A 24,827-nucleotide genomic window follows, 5' to 3' on the forward strand; every position below is an offset into this window, starting at 1 on the left:
AAAGGTTGAGGAAGGCTGATCCATAGCCTGGCCAAAGGTTTACTCAATAATAGGCCCACATTTGTGGAAAGTCCAGCGTTGGTATCAAAATTCCAGAAGCATAGGATAAGTAGAATATGTATTTCTTGCATGAGGCATGTGGAACTATTTGGCACCTGTAGTGGTAATGGATGATGACTGACTAAAATTGCCTAAGCAGCTAAACTCATCCTGTTAGTGAGGAGAAGAATAATGGGCAAAGTGTGGCACCATGTAGCCATCAAACAAAATCCATATTTCATTGATTGCACTTCAGCAAATTGGAATGTGATTAGTTTCTATATGTATTGTGCCTTGCATGATCCTACTAAATAAACTGACCAATGTAACAATAATAAATATTAATTATGTAAAAGAATGGTATACTGCATATACATTGTTTTGTAGTATTTGTGTCCGGAGTTAGCAATAATCCTGGATTAATGATGCTGAGAAGGAATTCCACAGGTTTGTACATGACCGCTTAGCATGACTTAACACCCAGAAGCACACTCACTGCAAGCATGCCCAGCATGCACTAAACAAGAGGACAAGCTCAGGCTAAATACTCAGATCTGTAATAATAAATAATAAAAGCTGCTTTTACACAATTCATTCCACGCTCACAGCTGGTAAAATGTGAGAAATCCAAGTCACCCGAGAGCTGTGTTACAAGCCAAGCATATAATAATGATACCTGATGGTGCCAGGCTGTGAGCTGCTCCCAGATTCTTTATATTCTTGCCTCTCTATATAAAGTTCAGTCTGCGGAAGGGCAGGAAGCAGCTGTCCTTCCTCCCAAACTCCACGCTGCAGCGAGACGTCAACACTCCTGGGAAAGAAAAGACATCACTGAACACAGGGAAATAGGGGTTCAGGCTGAAACAACATTGTGGAATAATTACTAATATATTCCATGTAAAACTGATTACAAGGCCTGTCACCTAGAGACTTGATGTGTCCTCAACAAGGTGTCAAATTAGAGATGGTCATGACCTGACAAACAGTAGACCCATGAACATGCAGAATTCAATGGAAAAAATTAGTGATCCCTTGTAAAGGTTTACATATTTTCTTGGACAGTTCTCAGTATAGAATTGTGTATGTTGGATTCATCACAGTATGCTGGCCATTAAAATGACTACTTCACCTCTTGGTGCCCACGTAACACATATCTACTATGGCATAGAAGGTGGGCTTTAAAGAGGAAGTAAACTCTCCCACTCTGATGCTTCTTTTCATTTAGTCCATTATAATAAGTAATTATCAAACTATAGCCACTGTAATCCAGCCCAAATCGCATATTACTTACTGTTTAAAGAAACCTTAAAAATCTTGTTTCCAGGGGTTAGGCAGCGCCATCTTAAGTATTGTTTTCTGAGTCCACAGTGGAGTGTATTTCCGCCCTTACATTGAGCACTTCCTGTACTGTTAACTAAGCCTCCTTCTCAATCCAACGTTTCTATGACAACCCTGCTTCCCTGTTCATAGCTGACTTGTTTATTTCATAGTATTTACTTGTGCTGATTATCTAGTGTTTGCCTGTATGAGTCCTATCAGCTTCAGCTGATAAGACTGCAGTACTGCTGTCCCATTCCCTGGTTTACAGTGTATGTGAGGTTACATGGTGTGTAGGAGGAAGCTCTGAATGATTAGCAGCCTGCTGAAAGTTCCTGATAACAGATAGATAAGACATAGAGAGTGTGTCGTAAATCAGGGGAGATCTGGGCATGCTCAGTGACATCATTCTAAAGAACAAAAAGGATTACAACAATACTAAGCAAGTAAGGAGATATCTACAAGCAATGTTCATTAGGGTATGTTATGCTGATTTATATGGGACAAAGTTGTAGGGGAGGGTTTACAACCACTTTAACAAGTGGCCGAGGTTTCTGTGCTGGCAGTGCGTTCACTATGTGCTCCTAGCCCAGTGACAGCTCCTGGTATCTACTAATGATTGAATGTCGACAGGTCTGGCTCCCAATAATGTGACCATTGTGACAGCCAATTAGAGTGGTCACATGATCAGGCTGACCCACCTGCCTCTCTCCCCTCACCCCCCACCCCCTAGCTTTTAGGAACCCTGTCTGCACCTACCGGCTCAACAAAATTATTGAAGAATTGAAGGATCTGTTTAGAAAACTCTCATCTAAAAAAGTGATTGCATTCAGTCAGATGTAGTCACTCATTGGGTACTGGATGGAGCCTGGATGGAGAGATCAAGTGATTTCTCTCATTCAGCCCTGTGTATGGCTAGCCTTATTCTGTGTCAGAGCTATCACAGTGTTAATGCCCTTCTTACCTTCCCCAAGTAACAATCTTTGGGCCTGGAGATTAGGATGATTATACTAAGCACTGCATTTTCGGAGAAGATCATGTGTTGCCCAATTCCTGGAGGTACCGAGTATTTCCAATGGTCAAATGAAGTAGCAAGGAGTATAGGACAGATATCAGTGGGTGGGTTGTAGGGAGAAGCCCTACCTTTAATGTGTATCTATACAGGCTATACACAGCAAAGTGATGATGTCACTGCGACTTTCACAATGTAATATCCCGGGAGGGGGATAAGGGCTGCAGACAACTCACACAAGCCAGTTGTACTGCCAGTTGTACTGCCAGTCTTGAATGTCGACAGATCTGGCTCCAGTGGCGGCTGGTGAAGTTTTAGGATGGGGGAGCGCAAGACCCCGCCCCTCCATAGTTGGCCCATCCCACTTCTCATAAGCCACACCCCTTATAGAATCCACATCATATACCAGGCTGCACATTATACACCGGGCTCTGCACATCATATACCAGGCTGCACATTATACACCGGGCTCTGCACATCATATACCAGGCTGCACATTATATACACCGTGCTCTGCACATCACATACCAGGCTGCACATTATACACTGGGCTCTGCACATCATATACACAGGGCTCTGCACATCATATACACAGGGCTCTGCACATCATATACACAGGGCTCTGCACATCATATACCAGGCTGCACATTATACACAGGGCTCTGCACATCATATACCAGGCTGCACATTATACACCGGGCTCTGCACATCATATACCAGGCTGCACATTATATACACCGTGCTCTGCACATCACATACCAGGCTGCACATTATACACTGGGCTCTGCACATCATATACACAGGGCTCTGCACATCATATACACAGGGCTCTGCACATCATATACACAGGGCTCTGCACATCATATACACAGGGCTCTGCACATCATATACCAGGCTGCACATTATACACAGGGCTCTGCACATCATATACCAGGCTGCACATTCTGTGTAGTAGTATGAGATCATACTATGATTATGGGCCACAGGTATGACATTATAAGTCTTCAAAACACACGCAGACTGTGATAGGAGCCGATATATACTAATCTCACACACACATATTAGATGTGTATTTAAACAATAGCAGAAACAGATATAGGACAGTAGATGGGTTATATATCTTTGGTCATTTACAGTAGGAACGGATGTTGGCTCATAGAAGGTATAACTTTGGTCCAGTGGTAATGAATACAGGTGAAGACTCTCCAGCACTGAGTCTGTCTGGTGCCCAGAGGAAAGTTACTGCCTGGCAGTGGCCATAGACTTTGCAGACATATGTAAGGTTACATAAACACAGATGATACAGTTTTATATAAGGATGCAGCATATACACAATTATATATAAGAACAAATCATTTACACCGAGTTATAGATAGCCTTATAGAAGATCACTGCACTGCCTATACTTGATATTGGATATTTGTAGTAGACTCCACCCCCCTTCTCCATGGGAGCACAACATCAGCACTTACCTTGATGACCGTGTGCTCCTCTCCGGTCTTCTCCGTTCCTCTCCTGCGGTGTGCTCTACTCCTCTTACTTCCTGTTTCCTCTCTCGGGTGCAATGGGAGAGAGAAGACAGGAAGTGACATCTGAGTCAACTCAGATGTCAATCAAACTGCCCAGCCGTAATAATACATACTACAGCGCCGGGCGGAAACTACTCAGCGCTTCAGAAAGCGCCCCCCAAGGCGGGCTAAACGCTCACAAATGAAGGACCACGTCTGCAATCTCATGATTGCATTGACGTGGCGGTTCCCATAGTGCACTGTGTCCGGCGCTCGAACACAGTGCACTTCCTTAAAGAACTTTTTTTTTTTAAAGGGGCAGTTTTAAACCTTTTTTTTTTTTTTTACATTTTTTTTTTATTATTTTTTTTTTGTGACTACACAGAAGGGGGGGCGGCGCCCGGGCGCCCCCTATGGATGGGCCGCCACTGTCTGGCTCCCAATAATGTGACCATTGTGACAGACGATTAGAGTGGTCACATGATCAGGCCAACCTATCTACCCCCCCCCCAAGATTTTAGGGACCCTGTCGGCACCTACCGGATGTGTCCCTAACAAAATTATTAAAGAATTGAAGGATCTGTTTAGAAAACTGTCATCTAAAAAAGTGATTGCATTCCTGGAGGTACCGGGTATTTCCAATGGTCAAATGAAGTAGCAAGGAGTATAGGACAGCTATCAGTGGGTGGGTTGTAGGTAGGATGCCCTACCTTTAATGTGTATCTATACAGGCTATACACAGCACAGTGATGATGTCACTGCTACTTTCACAATGTAATATCTGGATTGGTGCACACAAAGTGGATTTGTATCCTTTGTGAGTATATTTAAATGAAAATTTCCGTGCCGGAGTTCAGATTTAAAGTATAAAAGTATTCTTTGAGAACTAGTCTGGATGCAGTTCAGAATGACATAATCAATACATGGGCATTAGCAAGAATCTCACAGTAATGAAGCATTTTTATTTTCCTACTGAATTGGGTAGTTTTAAAAAATAAAAAATAACAATCTATTTTAAGTGAAACACATATCAAAGACATATCCATAGTAAAAATTGCCCTGCAATAATTACCTGGGATGTGCAGGTTCTTCCGTCAGGTCGTTAGAAAACAATGATGGAAAATTTGATTCCACCCTCTGCTGTGGTGCAGCTTGTTGACTGTTAGCATCCCATTGAGGATAAAGCACGGGGAGGGTTTCCAATGACGGATGAAACTCCTGAAATTAGAAATGTGCAGTAGTTGAAGACAGTATATCTCTTCAAAGTAATGTGAGTCACAATCAATTACCAACTACAGCAATGTCACAAAAAGTTCAGGTCCGATTAAATGTGCCAAAACTAGAAATGACACCAGCAGTGCTGGCTATGAAGGCTGTAATGTAGCTGTTATTATTTAACAAGTACAATGGGGCAAAAAAGTATTTTGTCAGCCACCAATTGTGCAAGTTCTCCCACTTAAAAAGATGAGAGGAGTCTGTAATTGTCATCATAGGTATATCTCAACTATGAGATACAAAAGTTGGAAACAAATCCTGACAATCACATCTGTTCGATTTTTGAAATAATTTATTTGCAAATTATGGTGGAAAATAAGTATTTTTTCAATATCAAAAGTTCATCTCAATACTTTGTTATATATCCTTTGTTGGCAATGACAGAGGTCAAACGTTTTCTGTAAGTCAAGGTTGTCACACACTGTTTCTGGTATGTTGGCCTCCATGTCCTCCATTCAGATCTCCTCTAGAGCAGCGATGTTTTGGGGCTGTCGCCGGGCAACACGGACTTTCAACTCCCTCCAAAGGTTTTCTATGGGGTTGAGATGTGGAGACTGGCTAGGCCACTCCAGGACCTTTAAATGCTTCTTACGAAGCCACTCCTTCGAAGCCACTGTAACTATTATCAGCATCAGTAGGATAATAATTAATGGCGGCCCGTGCATTGAGGGCGCATGGGCGCCGCCCCCCCCCCCCCATCGCTGCAGCCGCCTCCCTATCCATGCACCCGGCCCCAAGATGCCAGACACATGGATGGTGGGGGTGGGTGGGGGGGTGCTTTCTGAAGCACGTGATTAGAGCCAAAGGCCAGAGGCTCTAATAGGCTTCAAAAAAGGGTGGACTCGGGGCGCAGAGAATGCGCCCTGATCCCACCCAATTGTGTGACCATAGCAAATTTATTTTTCGCTATTTTTCACACTTCAGTGCCTCCCCGCCAATCAGGAGGCAGGTCAGTGAGACCTGTTGCCTGATTGGCCAAAGTGCCAGGCCTTCCTATTGTATGCCTAGCGGCGCTTTGGCAAGCGAAGGAAGCTTGAGGAGTTGACACCTCCATCGCTGCTGCCCACACTGTGAAAGAGAGGAGAGTGGAGGCACAGCAGGATCTTCTCCACAGCCTGGTAAATGCTGGACCTACGGGGGGGGGGGGGTGCAGCCAGCTCACACGAGCCAGTTGTACTGCCAGTCTTGTAAGCGCTGTGGGGGGTTGCTGCCAGTGCCACTATTGTCGCGAGCCAGATGTACACCAGTCTTGTGAGCACCGTGCAGGGGGTAATAATGCCTGGTCTGTAATGCTGCCCTATTTACCCTGGTCTGTAACGCTGCCTGGTCTGTAATGCTGCCCTATATACCCTGATACATAATGCTGTCCTATATACCCTGGTCTGTAATGTTGCCCTATATACCCTGGTCTGCAATGCTGCCCTATTGTCAGGGCTGCGCTCAGCCCTTCCTTCCTCTGAGCTGGCCACTCATCTGTCAGCTAATTGCCAGCTCCTATCCCTCCACAATGACTCACCTGTTGATGATATCCTGCTCGTCAGTCCTGCCTACTTAAGCCATCCAACCCAGATGATCTCCTGCGTCCCTGTTAAAGACTTGCTTGGCTGACATTCCTTCTGGCTCCAGATCCTGCTTGCTGTTCCACTATGCTTAACTCTGGCTTCCTGACTTTCTGGCTTGTCTGACTATCCGTTCCCGTTACCGAACTTTGGCTATGTTTTGACTACGTTTGTTCTATTTACTTTTATTATTAAACAAGTGTGATTTAACTGTACTTCTGTCTCAGTCCGATTCATGGTTTCTGGCACCTATATACCCTGATCTGTAATGCTGCCCTATATACCCTTGACTGTAATGCTGCCTGGTCTGTAATGCTGCCCTATATACCCTGGTCTGTAATGCTGTCCTATATAGGGCTGCAACTAACGATTATTTTCATAATCGATTAGTTGGCCGATTATTGTTTTAATTAATCGATTAATCGGTTAATAACCTTAAAATAAATTAAAAAAAGGTAGTTTTGCTGTGATTTGCATTTTTAAACTTATTAATTTTTGGCCAATTTGTTGTTGGGCAGATTAAAAAACACAAATTGCCGCAAAAATGCATTATTACATGCTTTTCTGCAGCTTCTCCATTGAAGTGTATTGAACCAAAAAAACAAAATAGCACCGTTTTGCGTTAAAAAAAAGTCCTTGTCTTTTCCAAATACGCAGCATGGATGTGAACGTGTCCCATAGGAAACCATGTAAATGAACTGTAGTGCGTTTCTACAAAAAGCGCCAAAAAAACACATAGATGTGACCCAGGCCTGAGATGTTTAGTAACATAATGGGGTTAAAAAAACTAAAATTAGTACAAAAAGAGCAAATAATCGCCACTGTAAGGGGTTCATTTTCTACTATGGGACTGTGAAAGTAATATTTACAGTAGCGATTTGCTCTTTTTGTATTATAAAGGGCTAATTTTAGTTTTTTTTTTAACCCCATTATGTTAGTGGCCGATTAATCGATTATGAAAATAGTAATCGATTAATTTCATAATCGATTAGTTGTCGATTAATCAATTAGTTGTTTCGGCCCTAGTCCTATATACTCTGGTCTGTAATGCTGCCCTATAAACCGTATCTGTAATGCTGAGCTATGTACCATGATCTGTGAGGATGAGCTATATATTCTTTCCTGTGATGCTGAGCTGTATACTCTGTTCTGTGATTCTGGGGCTGTATACTCTGTCCTGTGATGCCAAGCTGTATACTCCTGACAATATGGGTGGAATTCAGGGGACATAGTGGGTGGATTCTGTGGTGGTGGGGCTTATGAGGAGTGGAAGGGGTCAAAAAGGAAGAGCAGGGTCTTGTGACCCCGCATCCTAAAACTTTACCAGCCGCCACTGATGCTAATAATACTCAGACGGAAAGGTTAGAACCCCATCAGGGTTTTTGTTGTATGTGGCCCCATTCACTCACTTCCCACACTGTAAAGTAATCTAGGAAATAATATAGATTTGGAATATGGAGTTAAAGGGGAAGTATTGCTGTAAAGGCATTTCCTGGACATGACAATTGTTTTTGACAAAGATAACTGCAATATAATACACGTGAAGTAACATCAATAGAGCATGTTTAAATTTTATTAAACTGTTTCTTAAAGGTACTTTTTTTACATTTTGCAGGAAAAGAAAATACAACACAGTTCAACCAATAAGATTGTTTAAAGTACAACTAAAGACAAAGTTTATTTTCGCACTTACAGTGCGAAAATAAAAAGGACATTATGCTTGCATTCACAAACACAACATTTATTCAAGTACAGTATATCTGATGTCATGTCTAGGCTTCACCAAGTTCCAAGAGAACACATTTTCCGTCGGAAAGTCTGACCGTGTGTACAGGGCATTAGGCTTTTTTCCATAATATTCACCTGATGACCTGGCCAGTAATACATTTCCAGTCTGAGGGTGTCTCCATCCTGGATGGAGGAGAAATGGAGACACCTTCGGACAGCAGCACTGTATATCTGTGGAAACAATAGTGTTAGCAACACTAGTAGATTTGGACGCACTTGCCAAAGAAAATAAAACTGAACTCCAGATCTAACAGTTCTCAACACTCTAAAGCCTCGTACACACGGTCGGATTTTCCGAAGGGAATTGTGTGATGACAGGCTGTTGGTGGAACATCCGACCGTTTGTACGCTTCCATCGAACAATTGTCGGATTTTCTGAGGACAAATGTTGGATGGCAGGCGTTAAAATTTTCCACAGACAAATGTCTGTTGTTTTGTTGAATTTTCAGAGCGTGTGTACACAAGTCCGTCGGACAAAAGTCCAAAGTACAAAACACACATGCTCGGAAGCAAGGATGAGCCAGAAGTGGTTGGTAATGGAGAACTAACATTCGTGATGTGGCAAATTATGAAATCTTGGAATGCAGCGCATATTCTCTTCTTCTTTAATGGGATAATAATGAAGCTGCTTTGCTGGTGATACTGGTGGAGTTATTGCAAACAAATTTTCAAAGGCTTTTTTTTCTAGTGATATCAAGAATAATATTATTATTATTATTATTATTATTATTATTATTAATAATATAATTATTATGCGTGTTATTTTTTTTTTTGGTGCAGGTTACCACATCACCATTATCCCGTAGTTTTTAAGATCAAAGATACAACTATGTTGGTGTCCCTTGTTATTCAACCAAAAAATAAAATAAAAGCCTCATGCATGTGTCCTGCTTCTTAATATAAGTGGTCAACAAGGCCAAGAGTTGGTAAAAGCAGGGGTCCGTCATCCGGAGATAATTCTGAAAAACATCTGGATTATTCTCCTAGAGCTCCCGCAGCAAAGGCATATGACATAATTGGTCACGATTAATAAAGCAACCAATTTTTGGTCCAAGAAATCCTCCTCCTCCTGTTCTTGGACTGGACTTGGGTCAAAGCAAAAACTCCAAGGCCAATATTAAATAACACGTTATCTCTTCTGATTCCGCAACACGGCTGATTGATGAACGGCCATTCAGAAACAAACTGAAAAGCGTAAAATGAAAAGCGCGAATCAACACTCACCAAACTTATACAAACACGAAATTAACAGAAGGAGCGCAAAGGGCGGCGCTAAAGAGCTGAAAAAACACGTAGTACGTTACTACGTTCGTGTCTGTTGGCCGACAATTCCTTGCCGTTTGTTTGCAAGACAAGTTCCTGACCAACGTCCTTCAGACAAAAGTCAGAGGTTTTGTCTGCAGAAAATCCGATCGTGTGTACGAGGCTTAACTGGTACTTTTGTTGGACAACTTGGTTTGTTAAAGGAAGATGAAAAATAACAGACTTACTGGCAGGAGCACAAGATGACAATGAAGGAATGCAATCCTAAAAAAGAAAACTAGTGTAGCCACCACATGTAAGATTTGGTAAGCTGCAATATAATACATCTTTGTTTAATACCACAACTCCTAATGACATATGAGTACAGGAAATTATTCAAGTGTAACTAGGCATTAAGCTACATTTCATCCCTATTCATAGCTTTCATGGGGTTCTATATAGCAGCTATTTGGCTTAGAACCTGAGTATACCTTATGCAATGTAGGTGATATGGGGATCTGTTTAAGGGATTTGTCTAAATGAATACCACGCTACTGCGATAGAACAGACTCTGCTGAAGAGATTGAAAATTCCAAGGCAATGCTGGACGCAGCCACAAGACCCAGCACTTCATGAGTGGAGTAGGTCCCAGTAATAAAGGCCGTATTGTGGGATTGTTTGTCCTTCCCACGCTCTTGTATCCTAGAAGATGACTCAATGTAATACTCTATGTAACCAGATGCTGACACTTCACTAACTTCTGCCCTTGTCCAAATATGAAATCTTGCCCTTTCCTTGGATCCATTTCAGATTTTACACTGGGGGTTTTTAACACTATGTTGGCAAGTATTTACAGTTCAGTTAACCCTATCACTGTGGCTGGGAGGGTGCATATTGTAAGCTTAGGGAATATACATAATACGTATTTCAGGTATGGCTTGCTAAATGCATTTAATTCTCCACTGGTCTCTAATATCTCTCCTATCTGTAGATACCGGCTCAGCACTCTTGCTCCAGTCTCAATCCTCCTGCTGCAGCATTTTCCATAATATAAGGCAGGGGTGCCCAACCTTTTTAAGAGCGAGGGCCACTTAAGCAGCTTGGTAACCAGTCATGGGCCACAATGAGCGGAGCGGGTGGATGACAGGTCACGACTACTTTATAGGCCCTCTGATCCACCCAGATGGAAGGGGGCGAACTCCCTTCTATTTATTTATTTTTTTTAATAGGATTTTTAGGACTGGATTGGAAGCAGGCCAGAGTAAACGGACAAAAGGTCCGATTGGGTAGGGCCGATCGTGTGAAAAGGGCCTGAACTGCTTCCGCACTGATTACCCACACCGCGGGTGCAGGGTAGTGCACCTGTGTCTATCCTGTGGGTTAACTGAACTTTGCCATAGACTCTGCCTGTGGCAAAAGCCGGCACTGTACAGGAAGCAACAACTTATGGGCTCTGCTCTGCTGCCATTTTCTTCCTCTAGCACCAGCTTCATTCACAACACCGATGCTGTGGTATGACTCATTGGCATCCCGCGATCTGGGCTTGCTAACCCGCCATTCCAGAGCAGGAGGTCGTGGGCCACATCAAAGAGCTCCGCGGGCCACATGTGGCCCCCGGGCCACTGGTTGGCCACCCCTGATATAAGGCAAAAGAAAAATATGAGATGGCAACAGAAGGTGGATGGGATGCCCAGATTTCTCCAGTGGATTCTCCAAGAGTTAAAATAAGGGATCAGGCGATTCAACCTGCCACCACGTATTCAAAGCTAAAGAAGAGTTTTGGATGATCTTATTCCTTAATAAAATATTTTGTGTTTAGTTCAGTAGAGCCTACGAGCTTGTAGTCATGGAATGCGCAGGTGGGATAGATACCAGCATTAAAAATTGTTATCAGGGACATTTTGCTACTATGTTATTGGGTTTTGGACGCTTGACCCATCTTTCTACAGTATAGGGCCAAAAGTATGTGGTCTACAAATTTACTGAGCTCAGGGATTTCCAGTGAAGGGTACTTTTGATACTACAACCGACAAACATTTTTGACAAATGGCACTTTCAAACTTCCAGCAAGACTGTGCCTCTGTGCACAAAGCCATTTTAATAAAGATATGATTTGATGAGTTTGGGGTGGAGAAACTCAAGTGACCTACACAGAACCCTGACCTCAACCCTACTGAACATCTTTGGGATGAATTGGAACATTGACTGCGATCCAGGTCTTCTTATCCAACATCAGTTCCTGACACTGCAAAGAAAAGCTCTGTCCATTCATCCCCTGCTGCTTAAAGAAGAGCAGGAGGATAACAGGTCTGTGTCCACTCAGGACACGGACAGAACCTGCTCTGCTCTATGGGGGGACTCCACTCTATGTTTACACCAGTGGTCTCCAAACTATGGCCTGGAGGCCTGTCTTTGGCCCTTTGCTTGCCTTTATCCAGCCCTTGGGGCATTACTTCTCCCACTGATATGAAACACTATTCTTCCAACTGAGACCAACAATGCTGTACCTTTGCTCCCACTGACACGAACAATGGGGCACTATTCCTCCCAATGATACCAAATGTGGCAGTATTTACTGCCACTGATACCAGGAACATTTCCACTCTTGCTAGCCACAGTCCAGCTACCCGTGAAGTCTGAAGAACAATAAAATGGCCCATTGTTTATAAAGTTCAGAGACCCCTGCTTTACGCCCAACTGCCCTCTGGTCCAATCCCCCTAGATGGAAGACTTATCCTCTTCCATTTTTTTGTAGCCGACCATTTCCAATCAGAGGTAGGCGGGTGTAAACAGACACGGGTACGCTTATAGCCACCAGCCCATAGGGGGCGAATAAACTGTTCAATCAGGTCTGCCTGAAAAACTGTCAAACTTGTGAAAGGGGCCTTAGTACCCTTTGTTAAAGCGGGAGTCCGCCGGGACTCCGCGTTTTTTTTTTTTTTTTAAAGCCAGCAGCTACAAATACTGCAGCTGCTGACTTTTAAAATAGTGACACTTACCTGTCCAGCGCGCCCGCGATGTCGGCACCCGAAGCCGATCTGTAGATCGTCTCTCGGGTGCTGCCGCCGCCATCTTGGGTATGGGAATCAGGAAATGGAGCCTTTTGGCTTCATTTCCCGGTTCCCTACTGCGCATGCGCGAGTCGCGCTGCGCAATGAGGACGGTCCCCGCTGTCTCTGGGATCTGTGTGTTTCCCAGCAGGCAGCGGGGCACTTGCGGAAAGGGGCGGGCACTTGCGAAAAGGGGCGTAATCTACGCCCCTTTCCGCAGAGAGCTATCCCGGAAGTGGGTGCAGATACCTGTACTGTACAGGTATCTGCACCCCCCTCCCCCCTGAAAGGTGCCAATTGTGGCGCCGGAGGGGGGGAGGGTTCCGATGAGCGGAAGGTCCACTTTAGGGTGGACCTCCGCTTTAAGCTGGGTATAATTAGTAGATTTTTAAATGAAAATTTATACAAAAATTTGCACAATTTTTGTAAGAAAGTGTCATTCGCGAGTGTCATTCGAAATTTCTTTTGATTTTAACATTCAATTTTGGAATGAATGTAATTTCCCAAACAAATTCACAAACACATTTGAGATAAAGAATCCATCCCGCTTCTTTGAAATTTTTTATCACTATGGTCAAAAATGAACACTGGTTTTATCCCACTAATCATTAAAAAATAGAATGGACATTCCTAAAATAAATTTTTTGTTCAAAAATCTACTAGTGTATACCCAGCTTTAGTTCTTTTATTGCTGTTTCTTGCCCATTTAAAGTGGGAGTAAATGCCAATCTCTGACTTGTACCTATAGGTAAACCTATAATAAGGCTAACCTATAGGTATACGCAGCCAATGACATCACAAGTGCATGCTCTCTGAAGGAACGGCCACCTGCGCCGTTCCTTTAGAGTCCTGTGTCGAAAACAGCGACTCCCCCATGCATACGTGGGAGTGATGTCATCATGGCTCCAGCCATTCACACAGCTGGAGTCAGCAGTCCGTGGACCTGAGAGGAAGACCGGGTGAAGATGGAAGCAACCTCCAGCGGTGACAGCGCTGCACTGGAAGGCTTAGTTTTAATTTAACAATACATACTAGCACATTATCCTAGCACTTAATGACATTACCTTTCAGGTCAGAAAATAAAATAAAATCACCCAGCAGTTTACTACCGTTTTAAGAGATTTCCTCTTCCACACGTCTCATGTACACATTAAAAAGATTTAGTACCCTATGGATGACTGTGATGTGTAATTGTTAATGTACAGAAGCATTTTAAGAACCTTTCCAAAATTAAATAACAATTTCCAGAGAGACAAGTGGTAAGTAAACTTCTCATTATACATTATCAGGGCATACTACAGTCTTGTTATGGTATAATAGGGTTGCACAGATGCAGATAATAAGCATTTGTATGCATACTTGCACTCGAGAAAATGCTCCCATACTAAAACCAAAAACTTTGCTTCAGTGCAACTTGAGCCCATACAAAAGAAATTGGCTCAAATCACAATGAAAAGAATCGCATGTGATTTGAACAGGAATGCAGTGCGATTCCTGTCCAAATCATATGCGCTTTCCCACACCGCTCCTGTCTAAACCTAGCCTTGGTATAGCGACTTTCAGCCTGGGTTCACACAGGAAACCACATGTGATTCGGACAGCAATTCTTTGTAATGTAATTTTAGCCCATCATTTTCTATGATCCGCTCCCCACCTCATGAAAAAAAATAGGTACCAGTTATTCATATCGACGAGTACTTGATAAAAAGTATCATTACTCATACTCGTTCTTAAAAAACTGGTATCGGTTGCATCCCTATGGTATAGCTATTATATGAAATAATAAAATCCTTTTGCTTGTGTGCACTCCTTTTTAAAATCCACTTGCTACCGTATGAAGGAGGGCTGCATGTAAAGCTTGCTATACACTAATAACATTTTGTCTGGTTACCGATGAATCGTCGGAAATTCCCTTAGTGGGTGAGCCCATTGCACCCCCCCTTGCACAACATCCTTCTACTGAAAAAACTATGGAAGCCGGGTGGAAAATTGTCTGCTAAACAGCGGCTGCATCTATTTAGAAGCAGTTGCCGTTCGGACATTCTGCCTCCTTTATTATTGGAAAATGTATATGCATTGGGATATGAATAAAGAATAAAAAAAAAAAGAAGGTGAAGCCAAGCTGTCAGCCCCGGCTTACATGTAAAAAGCTGGGCATACTCTGGCCAGTTCCTGAGTAAAAATCAAAAGAGACAAGGGGAAAATTGGATGAAGCATTTTATTCAGCCCGTAGGCTGAAAGAAAAACAACTAATAGCGTATAGCCAGCTTTACTAACAAGAAAGAAGCAGCAGACAGCAGTGGGGCACACATCATTGGAGGTATGGGTACCATGGGTACCAATCTAATGCCCCAATAATATTTTTGCCTACACTTCAGGTTTAAACAGAGATAAAAACATGCTGCTGAGTACAATGCCTGTTTTTAGGAGGTGATTTCATCAGTGGGATTTGAACTCATGGCTTGAACCTTTGAAGGTAGTGGGGGATACCAATAAGCCACAGAGCTGAGCACAAAAGAAAAAAAATAGAGATAAAAACTAAATAAAATGCACAATAGAAGAGGGCAACATCCCCAAAAAATTATTGTGAAGATGATCATTAGTCAGCATCCAGGACGTTTTCTGTGACAAATCTCCAAAACATAAAACGTGCATTGAGCAGGGACCTTTGATAAGTATGCCACAATGATACGGCATGCCATAATTAAACATCTATGAAAACGTTCGCCATGTGCACAGACCCACATCAATAAAGAAGATCGCTGTCTGGTGCTAGCACCTCCGGAGAAGAGGAGCAGCTGTGAGGCTCATCTCAGCAATCCTAACATGTATCACACTGAGCTAATCCTCCTTTCTACACTACTAAAGCCTATTACATTGTCTGCTTAATTGCTCTTCTTCAGCACTGAAACACACTTTCATGTTCTGTGCATTATGAACACACTGGAGTTAATGCACTTCAAAGCTGTAAAACAACCCCATCCTTGTGTCACTAAATACCAAGATCCTTAACCAACAAGGAGACAGTCAGAGAAATCACAACGGGCTGCTGAGGGCTGAGGCCAAAGGGCTGCATTTGACCCTCAGGATGTCCCTGGATACCGGGGTTCTAGACATCCTCGCTTTTAATTGCTTATGTATTAAGTATGGAAGAGTTGTCTTTGTTCAAGAATGAGCAAGGAAAACATTGTAACTCTCTACCATCCGCAGGAAGTGCTGTGTGAGGGTGGGAATGACTAGGCGTCAGTAATTTAACCACTTGACCACTGGGCACTTAAACCCCCTTAATAACCAGACCAATTTTCAGCTTTCGGTGCTCTCACATTTTGAATGACAATTACTCAGTCATGCAACACTGGACCTATATGAAATTTTGGTCCTTTTTTTCACACAAATAGAGCTTTCTTTTGGTGGTATTTAATCACCGCTCGGTTTTTTATTTTTTTGTGCTATAAAAGAAAAAAGACCGAAAATTCTGTAAAAAAATGAATTTTTCTTCGTTTCTGTTATAAAATTTAGCAGATTAGTAATTTTTTCTTCATAAATTTTGGCCAAAATTTATACTACTACATATCTTTGGTAAAAATAAGTACAAATTGGTGGATATTATTTGGTCTTTGTGAAAGTTATAGAGTCCACAAGCTATGGTGCCAATATCTGAAAATTGATCACACCTGAAGGACTGACGGCCTATCTAATTTCTTGAGACCCTAACATGCCAGAAAAGTACAAATACCCCCAAATGACCCCTTTTTGGAAAGAAGACATTCCAAGGTATTTAGTAAGAGGCATGATGCGTTTTTTTAAGTTGCAATTTTTTCCCACAATTCTTTGCAAAATCAAGATTTTTTTTTCCTTTTTTTTTTCACAAAATTGTCATATTATCAGGTTATTTCTCACACAGCATATGCATACCACAAATTACACCCCAAAACACATTCTGCTATTACTCCCGAGTACGGCGATACCACATGTGTGAGACTTTTACACAGCCCAGCCACATACAGAGGCCCAACATGCAGGGAGCGCCATCAGGCGTTCTGGAGCACCCAGGACAATTCTGACATTTCTCTCCTACATGTAAAAACCATCATTTATTTGCTAGAAAATTACATAGAACCCCAAAACATTATTTATGTTTTCTTAGCAAAGACCCTAGAAAATACATCATTGCAACTTTTTATCTCACACGGTATTTGAGCAGCAATTTTTCAAACGTGTTTTTTTTTTCGTGCTTTAAAAAAAAAAACAGTAAAGTTAGCCCAATGTTTTTGCATAATGTGAAAGATGAAGTTACGCCGAGTAAATAGATACCTAACACCCTTCAAAATTGCACACACTCGTGGAATCGCACCAAGCGTCGCTACTTAAAAATCCCCATAGGTGACGCTTTAAAATTTTTTACTGGTTACATGTTTTGAGTTACAGAGGAGGTCTAGGGCCAAAATTATTGCTCTCGCTCTAAAGTTCGCAGCGATACCTCACATGTGTGGTTTGAACACCGTTTTCATATGTGGGCGGGACTTACGTATGTGTTCACTTCTGCATGCGAGCACACAGGGACAGGGGTGCTTTCAAATTTTTTTTTTTTATTGTTCATTTTACTTTATTTATTTTAGTTTGACACTTTTTTCCCAAAAATAAATTTTTTGATCACTTTTATTCCTATTACAAGGAATGTAAACATCCCTTGTAATAGGAATATGGCATGACAGGTCCTCTTTACAGTGAGATATGGGGTCAATAAGACCCCACATCTCACCTCTAGACTGGGAAGCCTGAAATAAAAAAAACAAAAAAAAAACGATTCTGGCTTTGATCGTATTGGCGAGTCGGTAGAAGCACCGGAGGGCAGCGGGAGGTCCCCTTTTGCCTCCCGTAAGAACGATTAAGTAGCGGAACAGCCGCTATGATCATTCTTATGGAGTAGGGAATCGCTGGCTAAAAAAGGTTATATCTGAATGATGCCTGTAGCTACACTCATCATTCAGATATCCCCGCACAAACTCAAGGATGTCATATGATGGCCGGCGAGCGGGAAGTGGTTAAAATGCATTATTTTTTTGCATTTATACAATATTTCTAACACATAGCATGTACATACCAAAAATGACACCCCAAAATAGATTCTCCAACTCCTCCTGAGTATGACGATACCACATGCGTGAGACTTCCACAGCCTGGCCACATACAGAGGCCGAGTACAGCAGAGCATGGCTGAGTATGGCTGGGTATCACCGAGTATTGCAGGGTATCACCGAGTATGGCTGGGTATTGCAATGTATCACTGAGTATGGCAGGGTATCACTGAGTATGGCTGGGTATGGCTGAGCATGGCTGGGTATCACCGAGTATTGCAGGGTATCACTGAGTATTGCAGGGTATCACCGAGTATGGCTGGGTATTGCAGGGTATCACCGAGTATGGCTGAGCATGGCCGAGTATGGCTGGGTATTGCAGAGTATCACCGGTATGGCTGGGTATTGCAGGGTATCACCGAGTATGCTGGGTATTGCAGAGTATGGCTCAGTATTGCAGGTTATCACAGAGTATGGTTGGGTTTTGCTGGGTATGGCAGTTTATGGCAGAGTATTGGCAGGGTATTGCAGGCTATTGCAGAGTATTGCTGGGTATTGTAGGGTATTGCAGAGTATTGGCAGGACATTGCTGGGTATTGCAGAGTATTGGCAGGGTATTGCAGGCTATTGCAGAGTATTGCTGGGTATTGTAGGGTATTGCAGAGTATTGGCAGGACATTGCTGGGTATTGCAGAGTATTGGCAGGGTATTGCAGGCTATTGCAGAGTTTTGCTGGGTATTACTGGGTATTGCATAGTATTGGCATTGCACTCCAGAGTATTGTCAGGGTATTGCAGAGTATTGGCAGGACATTGCTGGGTATTGCAGAGTATTGGCAGGGTATTGCAGGCTATTGCAGAGTTTTGCTGGGTATTACTGGGTATTGCATAGTATTGGCATTGCACTCCAGAGTATTGTCAGGGTATTGCAGAGTATTGGCAGGGCATTGCAGAGCATTGGCAGGGCATTTCAGAGTATTGGCAGGGTATTGCAGAGTATTGGCAGGGCATTGCTGGGTATTGCAGAGTATTGGCAGGGCATTGCAGAGTATTGGCAGGGAATTGTGGGGTTAAATGTCGGTGAACAGCGCTGTGGGCACTACAGACCCAGCCCACAGCGCTGCTGTCACCGATCTCTCCCCTCCACTGTACCGATCGGTACAGACAGGGGAGGGAGGAACCGGCGTCATGACATGATGCCGGCTTGTTTACAAGTGATTGTTCTGTCATTTAAAGGAGCGATCACGTGGTAATCGGCCGCAATGAGCGGCCGTTTACTGTGATCCGTGATGCGCCGGGTCTGTCAGGGTCTTTGCCACGTGCCAGAGAAAATATAGCGCAAAGAGCTCCCTGTCATGGCTGATTTATGTGGTGGCTCCCTTTGAAAAGAATCAATGTTTGCTAGTTCTGCACGATGCACATCTGGAAAGGTAACATCAATGCTGAAAGATATTTCCAGGTTTTAGAGCAGCAACTGCTTCCCTCTAGATGACATTGTTTTAAGGGAAGGCCTTGCATATTTCAGCAGGACAATGCTAAACCACATCTATGAGAACAGCATAGCTTCATAGTAGAAGAGTCAGGGTGCTTAAATGGCCTGCCTGCAGTACAGACCTTTCACCAAATTGAAAATATTTGGCACTTCTTAAAATGAAAAATATACAAAGAGGATCTAGGAGCAGCATATACGTTCCTCACCCAAAACTCCAGAAACTGGTCTCCTGAGCTCCCAAATGTTTAGAGAGTTGTTAAAAGAAAAGGTGGTACTACACTGCAGTAAACATGGCCCTGTCCCAACTTTTTTTTACTTTGTTTTTAAGATGTGTTGCTGCCATCATTTTCAAAATGACCTTTTTTCCTCTCAAAATGGTCCAATTTCTAAGTTTAATCACTTGTTGTTTTCTATTTTCTATTGTGAATAAAAGAATGGGTTTATGAGATTTGCAAATCACGGCATTCGATTTTTATGTAGATATTATACAGCGTTCAACATTTTTGGAATTGGGGCTGTAGTTATATTATGATTATTTTTTAGCAACTGCATGAGCAAACCCCACAGACAGAGATCCCTATGATAGAAAAATGTTTATTCCAGGATTTGTAATGCGCCATACGTTGCTGGCCATTAATCCAGATAATCATTTACCATACTTACAGTATGTACTCAGCTCATGGTTCATCTTTACATCTCAATTAATTTGTTTCATGAGGGGCATGAAAATCATTCCTATCTGAGACAACATTGGATCGTTCTTGTAGCTTTATGATAACAGGTCCCATTGGAGATCAATTGATCGTAAACTTCAAAACAGGTATGGGAAGGAGGTCAGCAGCAATTATCAAAAGTAAGGTACCAACATCCCTAATAATAATAAGGCACAAAGAGTTGAGGAACTGGGATTTTAAAGGTGCACCATATACACAAACAGACAACAATGTAAAAAACATAAACAAGATAAAAGTAAGGACCACAGTTACAGTCAACATTCTGGGTATAACACACATTTCAACCCTAACCGCCGAGAGACATAGATATAAATATCCAATATGCTTTTCTCTTCCTTTTTCCTTTTACACACCAAAGGCTTTGCATATCTTGTCATTTTATGTCTATTGGATATTCTCGTCCTTTTCCTGATGAAGCCGACCTGGTGAAACATGTTGAAATAGTAGGACAAGAGAATAAACCTGTATGTGACCCCAGTTCTCTCGGCAGTAAGGGTTGAGATGTGTGTTATACCCAGAATGTTGACTGCAACTGTGGTCCTTACTTTTATCTTGTTTAATAAATTATTTTTATTTTTATTTTTTTACATTGTTGTCTGTTCGTGTATATGGTGTACCTTTAAAATCCCAGTTCCTCAACTCTTTGTGCCTGATCGTAAACTTAACCACTTGAGCCCCGGACCATTTGGTTGGCCAAAGACCAGAGCACTTTTTGCGATTCGGCACTGCGTCGCTTTAACTGACAATTGCGCGGTCGTGCGATGTGGCTACCAAACAAAATTGTGCTAAATGTGTTAGTCAATTTTCACATGTGTGAGAGTAATTCCTAACGTGCTGGTTAGTTTTGGGCAGAGATAATATATATTTACCAGCGTGCTGGTTCAAAAACCAAAATTATGAAAAAACAAAAAACAAAAATACAAAAAATATATAAAAAATATCCAAAAAATAATAAACACACAATGCACAACAGTTGCAATAGATCACGGTATGGCAAATCCTGTGACTTTCTTATGCTATACTTATCTCTATAGCAATATGCAATGCTAAAGTGCAGGTGCGAATAAATTCATATGAAACAGAAAGTTGGGACTAGGTGTGGTACCTGGTAAAATGACCGTGAGAAAAATATAATAAAGTGCCACAAAATAATAAAATATCACAGTGGTAGTATAAACTGGTATTAAGTCTGCTAGTGATGCTATATAAAAATTAATAAAATTAATATGAAACCTAAATACCATACACATAAAGCATAAATGTAATAAAATAATAAAATAATATAATGCAAAGGATTAGAAAAATAGAGATAGAAATATGCAAAAAACGTGCAAAAAATAGTGCAAAAGATGTGCAAAAAATGCAGGCAAATTGTAAACATTAGACGTGATGAAGCAAGTCTCTATTAGGTGGCGGAAAAATCCGCAGGTGCAAAAAGGAGGGGAGTGATGTTTTCCAATCGTGTTCTTCACATTCGGTGGCTTAAAAGGGTATTAAATTATTATGCTCTCACCGGAAGGAGGACCCCATCCGGGGTGGATCAACTTTCACAATATTAGCTATTGTGCGGCTCTCTGGCTTCCTTCAGCTGTAAAGGTTAGGGATCCCTCGTTCCTCCGTGAGTGCAATATGCCACGTTTATATAGAGTAGAGAAGAGGCACATCCATAGTGTGATACAGTTTTAAAAATTTGTTTATTGCAGCAAATAGGTAAAAAATACTCACAAACAAGTAGTTTAAAAGTGCGGTAGTGTGTACAGCTTTAAAATTCCCGCTCTGCAATCTCCGTCTGAGCTCGAGGTGTACGCTGCCTGGCCACGCCCTACGCGTTTCGTCACACGGACGTCATCTGGAGCGGCCATTTTCGTACACCTTTCATGCTTTATAGGGTGTATAGTGTCTATCGCGCATGCGCGATCAATCGGCGCCATTTTAAGTGAGGGAAATGCCCTCGTCGGAAGTACTGCTCGACAGGCACTTTACACTTGGAGAATGGGGACATTACAATGAACCAATGTCGGACATGCAACGAAAATCAAACATAGTGAAATAAAATAAATGTTGGGATATACATTAAGATTCTTAACAGATGTGGGAGCATTTATACCGGAACATTCAATGAAGATAGATGTTACTTGTTGTTGTCATGCAGGGACATGGGAAAAGTTTGGTGCATTACTCTTTTCAATGAAATGGGGAAAATTAATGTGGGTGCGAGATAGGAAATTAACTGATGGTGGAATGAAATTACGGCAGGGGGACTGTGCTAAAAATGAACTGAACATACAAATAAAAATTAAAATATATGAAGTGGGAAGACTATACCGATATAGAGAAATTATATATGCAAATGAGATTAATTAAGGGACTGATCATTACGTGACCTATGGGAAGATTATTAAGCGCCATAGTAAAATATATGAAATGAGTTAATAGGAAAAATACATATTAAAATATAAAAAAATAATATAAAAATATATATATATATATATATGTAAATATATAAAATATATATTAAAATATATATTAAAATATGAGAAAAGAATTAAAATTTTTTTTTTAAAAAATATAAAAGGAATGAGAAAATTTGAAAAGGGGGGCGGATGTAAAAATGTGAGAGGATATGTTAAAAGGGGTACACGGTGAGGAAATGTGTTCATCTAATTGTATATATAAAAAAATTTGTATATATAAAGATTGTATATATGGGGAATTCTTTTGTACTTATATAAAGCGTTAGCGAACTGTGTTTGGGGGGAACCTCCAGAAAAATTATTTGAATGACCTTCAGCCTTATTTGTAAACTTCTTGGTTGATTATTGTATTATTCTTATAGAGAAATTATCAAAAAATAAGAGAAAATAAGAAAAAATAAGAAAAAATAATAAGAAAAATAAATAAAAATAGATATGAATGTGAGAATATATTGGGTGAAGATTAGTGGATACTGTGATAGTCATAATGGCTATCTTTGTGGACCTCGGTGTGACAAATAATATGTTAAAGCCCGACAAGAGTCGGGCTAGTAGAAGGATGATGTTATCTGAACATGGTAGCATAAAATTTGCTGGTTGGTTGAATGTATTACATTCGCCCTGGGTAAGAAAACCGTTCACATATGCTGATAACAATTACAAATTGGTTAAAAGTGGTTAAAAGTTTGTTAAAAAACAATTGAGGTCCAAGTCTATATTCATTCCTCTAGGGTGTAGCGTTTCCAGGTTAAAAATCCACTTAGTTTCATTCTGTGAAATCTTGATAGTCATATCTTCTCCACGCCAATGTCCTTTGACTTTGTCGATGGCATAGAAGGTCATTTGTTTAGGGTCTCGGTTATGAAAGTCTCTAAAATGTCTCGAGACGCTGTGTTTATCATACCCTATTTTAATATTTTTGATGTGTTCTCTTATTCTTTCATGTAGTTCGCGCGTCGTCCTTCCTACATATTGTTTGTGACAGGGGCATTCTAAGACATATGTCACATGAGTGCTTTTGCAGGAAATTAGTTCTTTTATCGCAAATTCTCTTCCATTCGTGGTGGAGGTGAATTTGGTAGTTTTCCTATGCGTCTGTTTGCTTCTGCGGCAAGGAAGGCATTGCCCACATTTGAAGAACCCTTTTAGATGTTTGCTGATCTTAATGTTGCGTGGTGGGTCAATTGTGTTTTTAACAATTTTACTTCTCAGGTTGGGGGCTCTTTTGTAGATGAATGCTGGGTTATTAGGTAAAATTTGTTTTAGCACATCATCAGTTTTCAAAATGGGCCAGTGTCTCCTTATGATCTTTTCCACTTCCTTGTGCTGTCTGTTGAAACCAGTGAGGAAGGCTGTCTCTATGTTCTTATTTTTCTTACCAGTTACTTTATTTTCTATTAGTTTTTTCCTCTCCATTTTGGTTACGGTATCTTTAAGGGCCCTCAAATAGGGCTCTTTGTACCAACCAAATGAAACAGAAGAAACATGGCAACCACCCACTCCCATACCCAACAGGATAGAAAGAATAAGGGCACCACATACACCAAACCACAGAAGGCCAGAAACAAATAATAGTAGATACCAGTATAGAAGAGAATGGGACACTCCCAGAGGACCACCACAACGAGAACCAGACCTACACAGCATCCCAAGACACCAGAACAGGTACTCCCCTCTTAGAAGATACCCCCAAACCACCCCATTCCAAGGCAGGTACCAAAGGGATTTTTTATACAGGGGCCAAGGATACAGACCCCCGAGGAACCCCCCTTTTGGGCCAAGAGGAGGATGGAGACCATTTCGGTATCCAACAAGAAGTCAACATCAAGATCAATTCAGAAGAAACGGATGGAACCCCAGATGGTCGGGCCCAGGGAACACGAGGATGGAACATTTAGAACGTCAAGACTACCAAGAGAATCAGAGAAGGGAGTACAGACCATCAAGATGGGCAGAAGAAAGCGTAAGAGGGGAAAGAGAGGAGGTGTCAAGAAAAAGAAGACGAGAATATTAGGAGAAGGTATTTACAATCTGAGCAATGCAATCTTCAATGAAGATGAACTTAAAATACTAGATCTAGGGTTAAAGTTTGCTCCAGACAAAGATCTGGACAAATTTGAAACTTTTATTGACATACAAAAATTTGTCAGAAAATTAAACATCAAAAAATACTTTGCTAATACCAAAAATGCAGGGAGAATGGAGGAAGAATCAAGTTTCAGACATTCAACACTAAGAAATAACTCCACTTTCAATCCGA

At 41.6% G+C, this 24,827-nt stretch overlaps 1 protein-coding gene and 1 long non-coding RNA gene across 10 annotated transcripts in view; one reads left to right on the top strand and one right to left on the bottom strand.

Annotated features, from left to right (window-relative positions):
• TACC2 (transforming acidic coiled-coil containing protein 2) overlaps positions 1 to 24,827 on the bottom strand; it is a 295,989-nt gene that overhangs the window by 165,407 nt on the left and 105,755 nt on the right. For all 9 annotated transcript variants that reach the window (XM_077455365.1, XM_077455362.1, XM_077455366.1 and 6 more), the window contains exons 4-5: positions 4,949 to 5,094; positions 716 to 850 (exon numbers count right to left, since the gene is read on the bottom strand). In XM_077455365.1, coding sequence (XP_077311491.1) covers positions 716 to 850; positions 4,949 to 5,094 — 281 coding nt within the window. The remainder of the gene's footprint in view (positions 1 to 715; positions 851 to 4,948; positions 5,095 to 24,827) is intronic.
• The window catches only part of LOC143930783 (uncharacterized), a 93,663-nt gene that overhangs the window by 10,237 nt on the left and 58,599 nt on the right, over positions 1 to 24,827 (top strand). The gene's annotated exons all lie outside the window — the stretch shown is intronic.

Source organism: Lithobates pipiens, unplaced genomic scaffold (assembly GCF_037356315.1).
Source record: "Lithobates pipiens isolate NorthernLeopardFrog02 unplaced genomic scaffold, aLitPip1_a1.2 Scaffold_25, whole genome shotgun sequence".
NCBI classification, from domain to species: domain Eukaryota; kingdom Metazoa; phylum Chordata; class Amphibia; order Anura; family Ranidae; genus Lithobates; species Lithobates pipiens.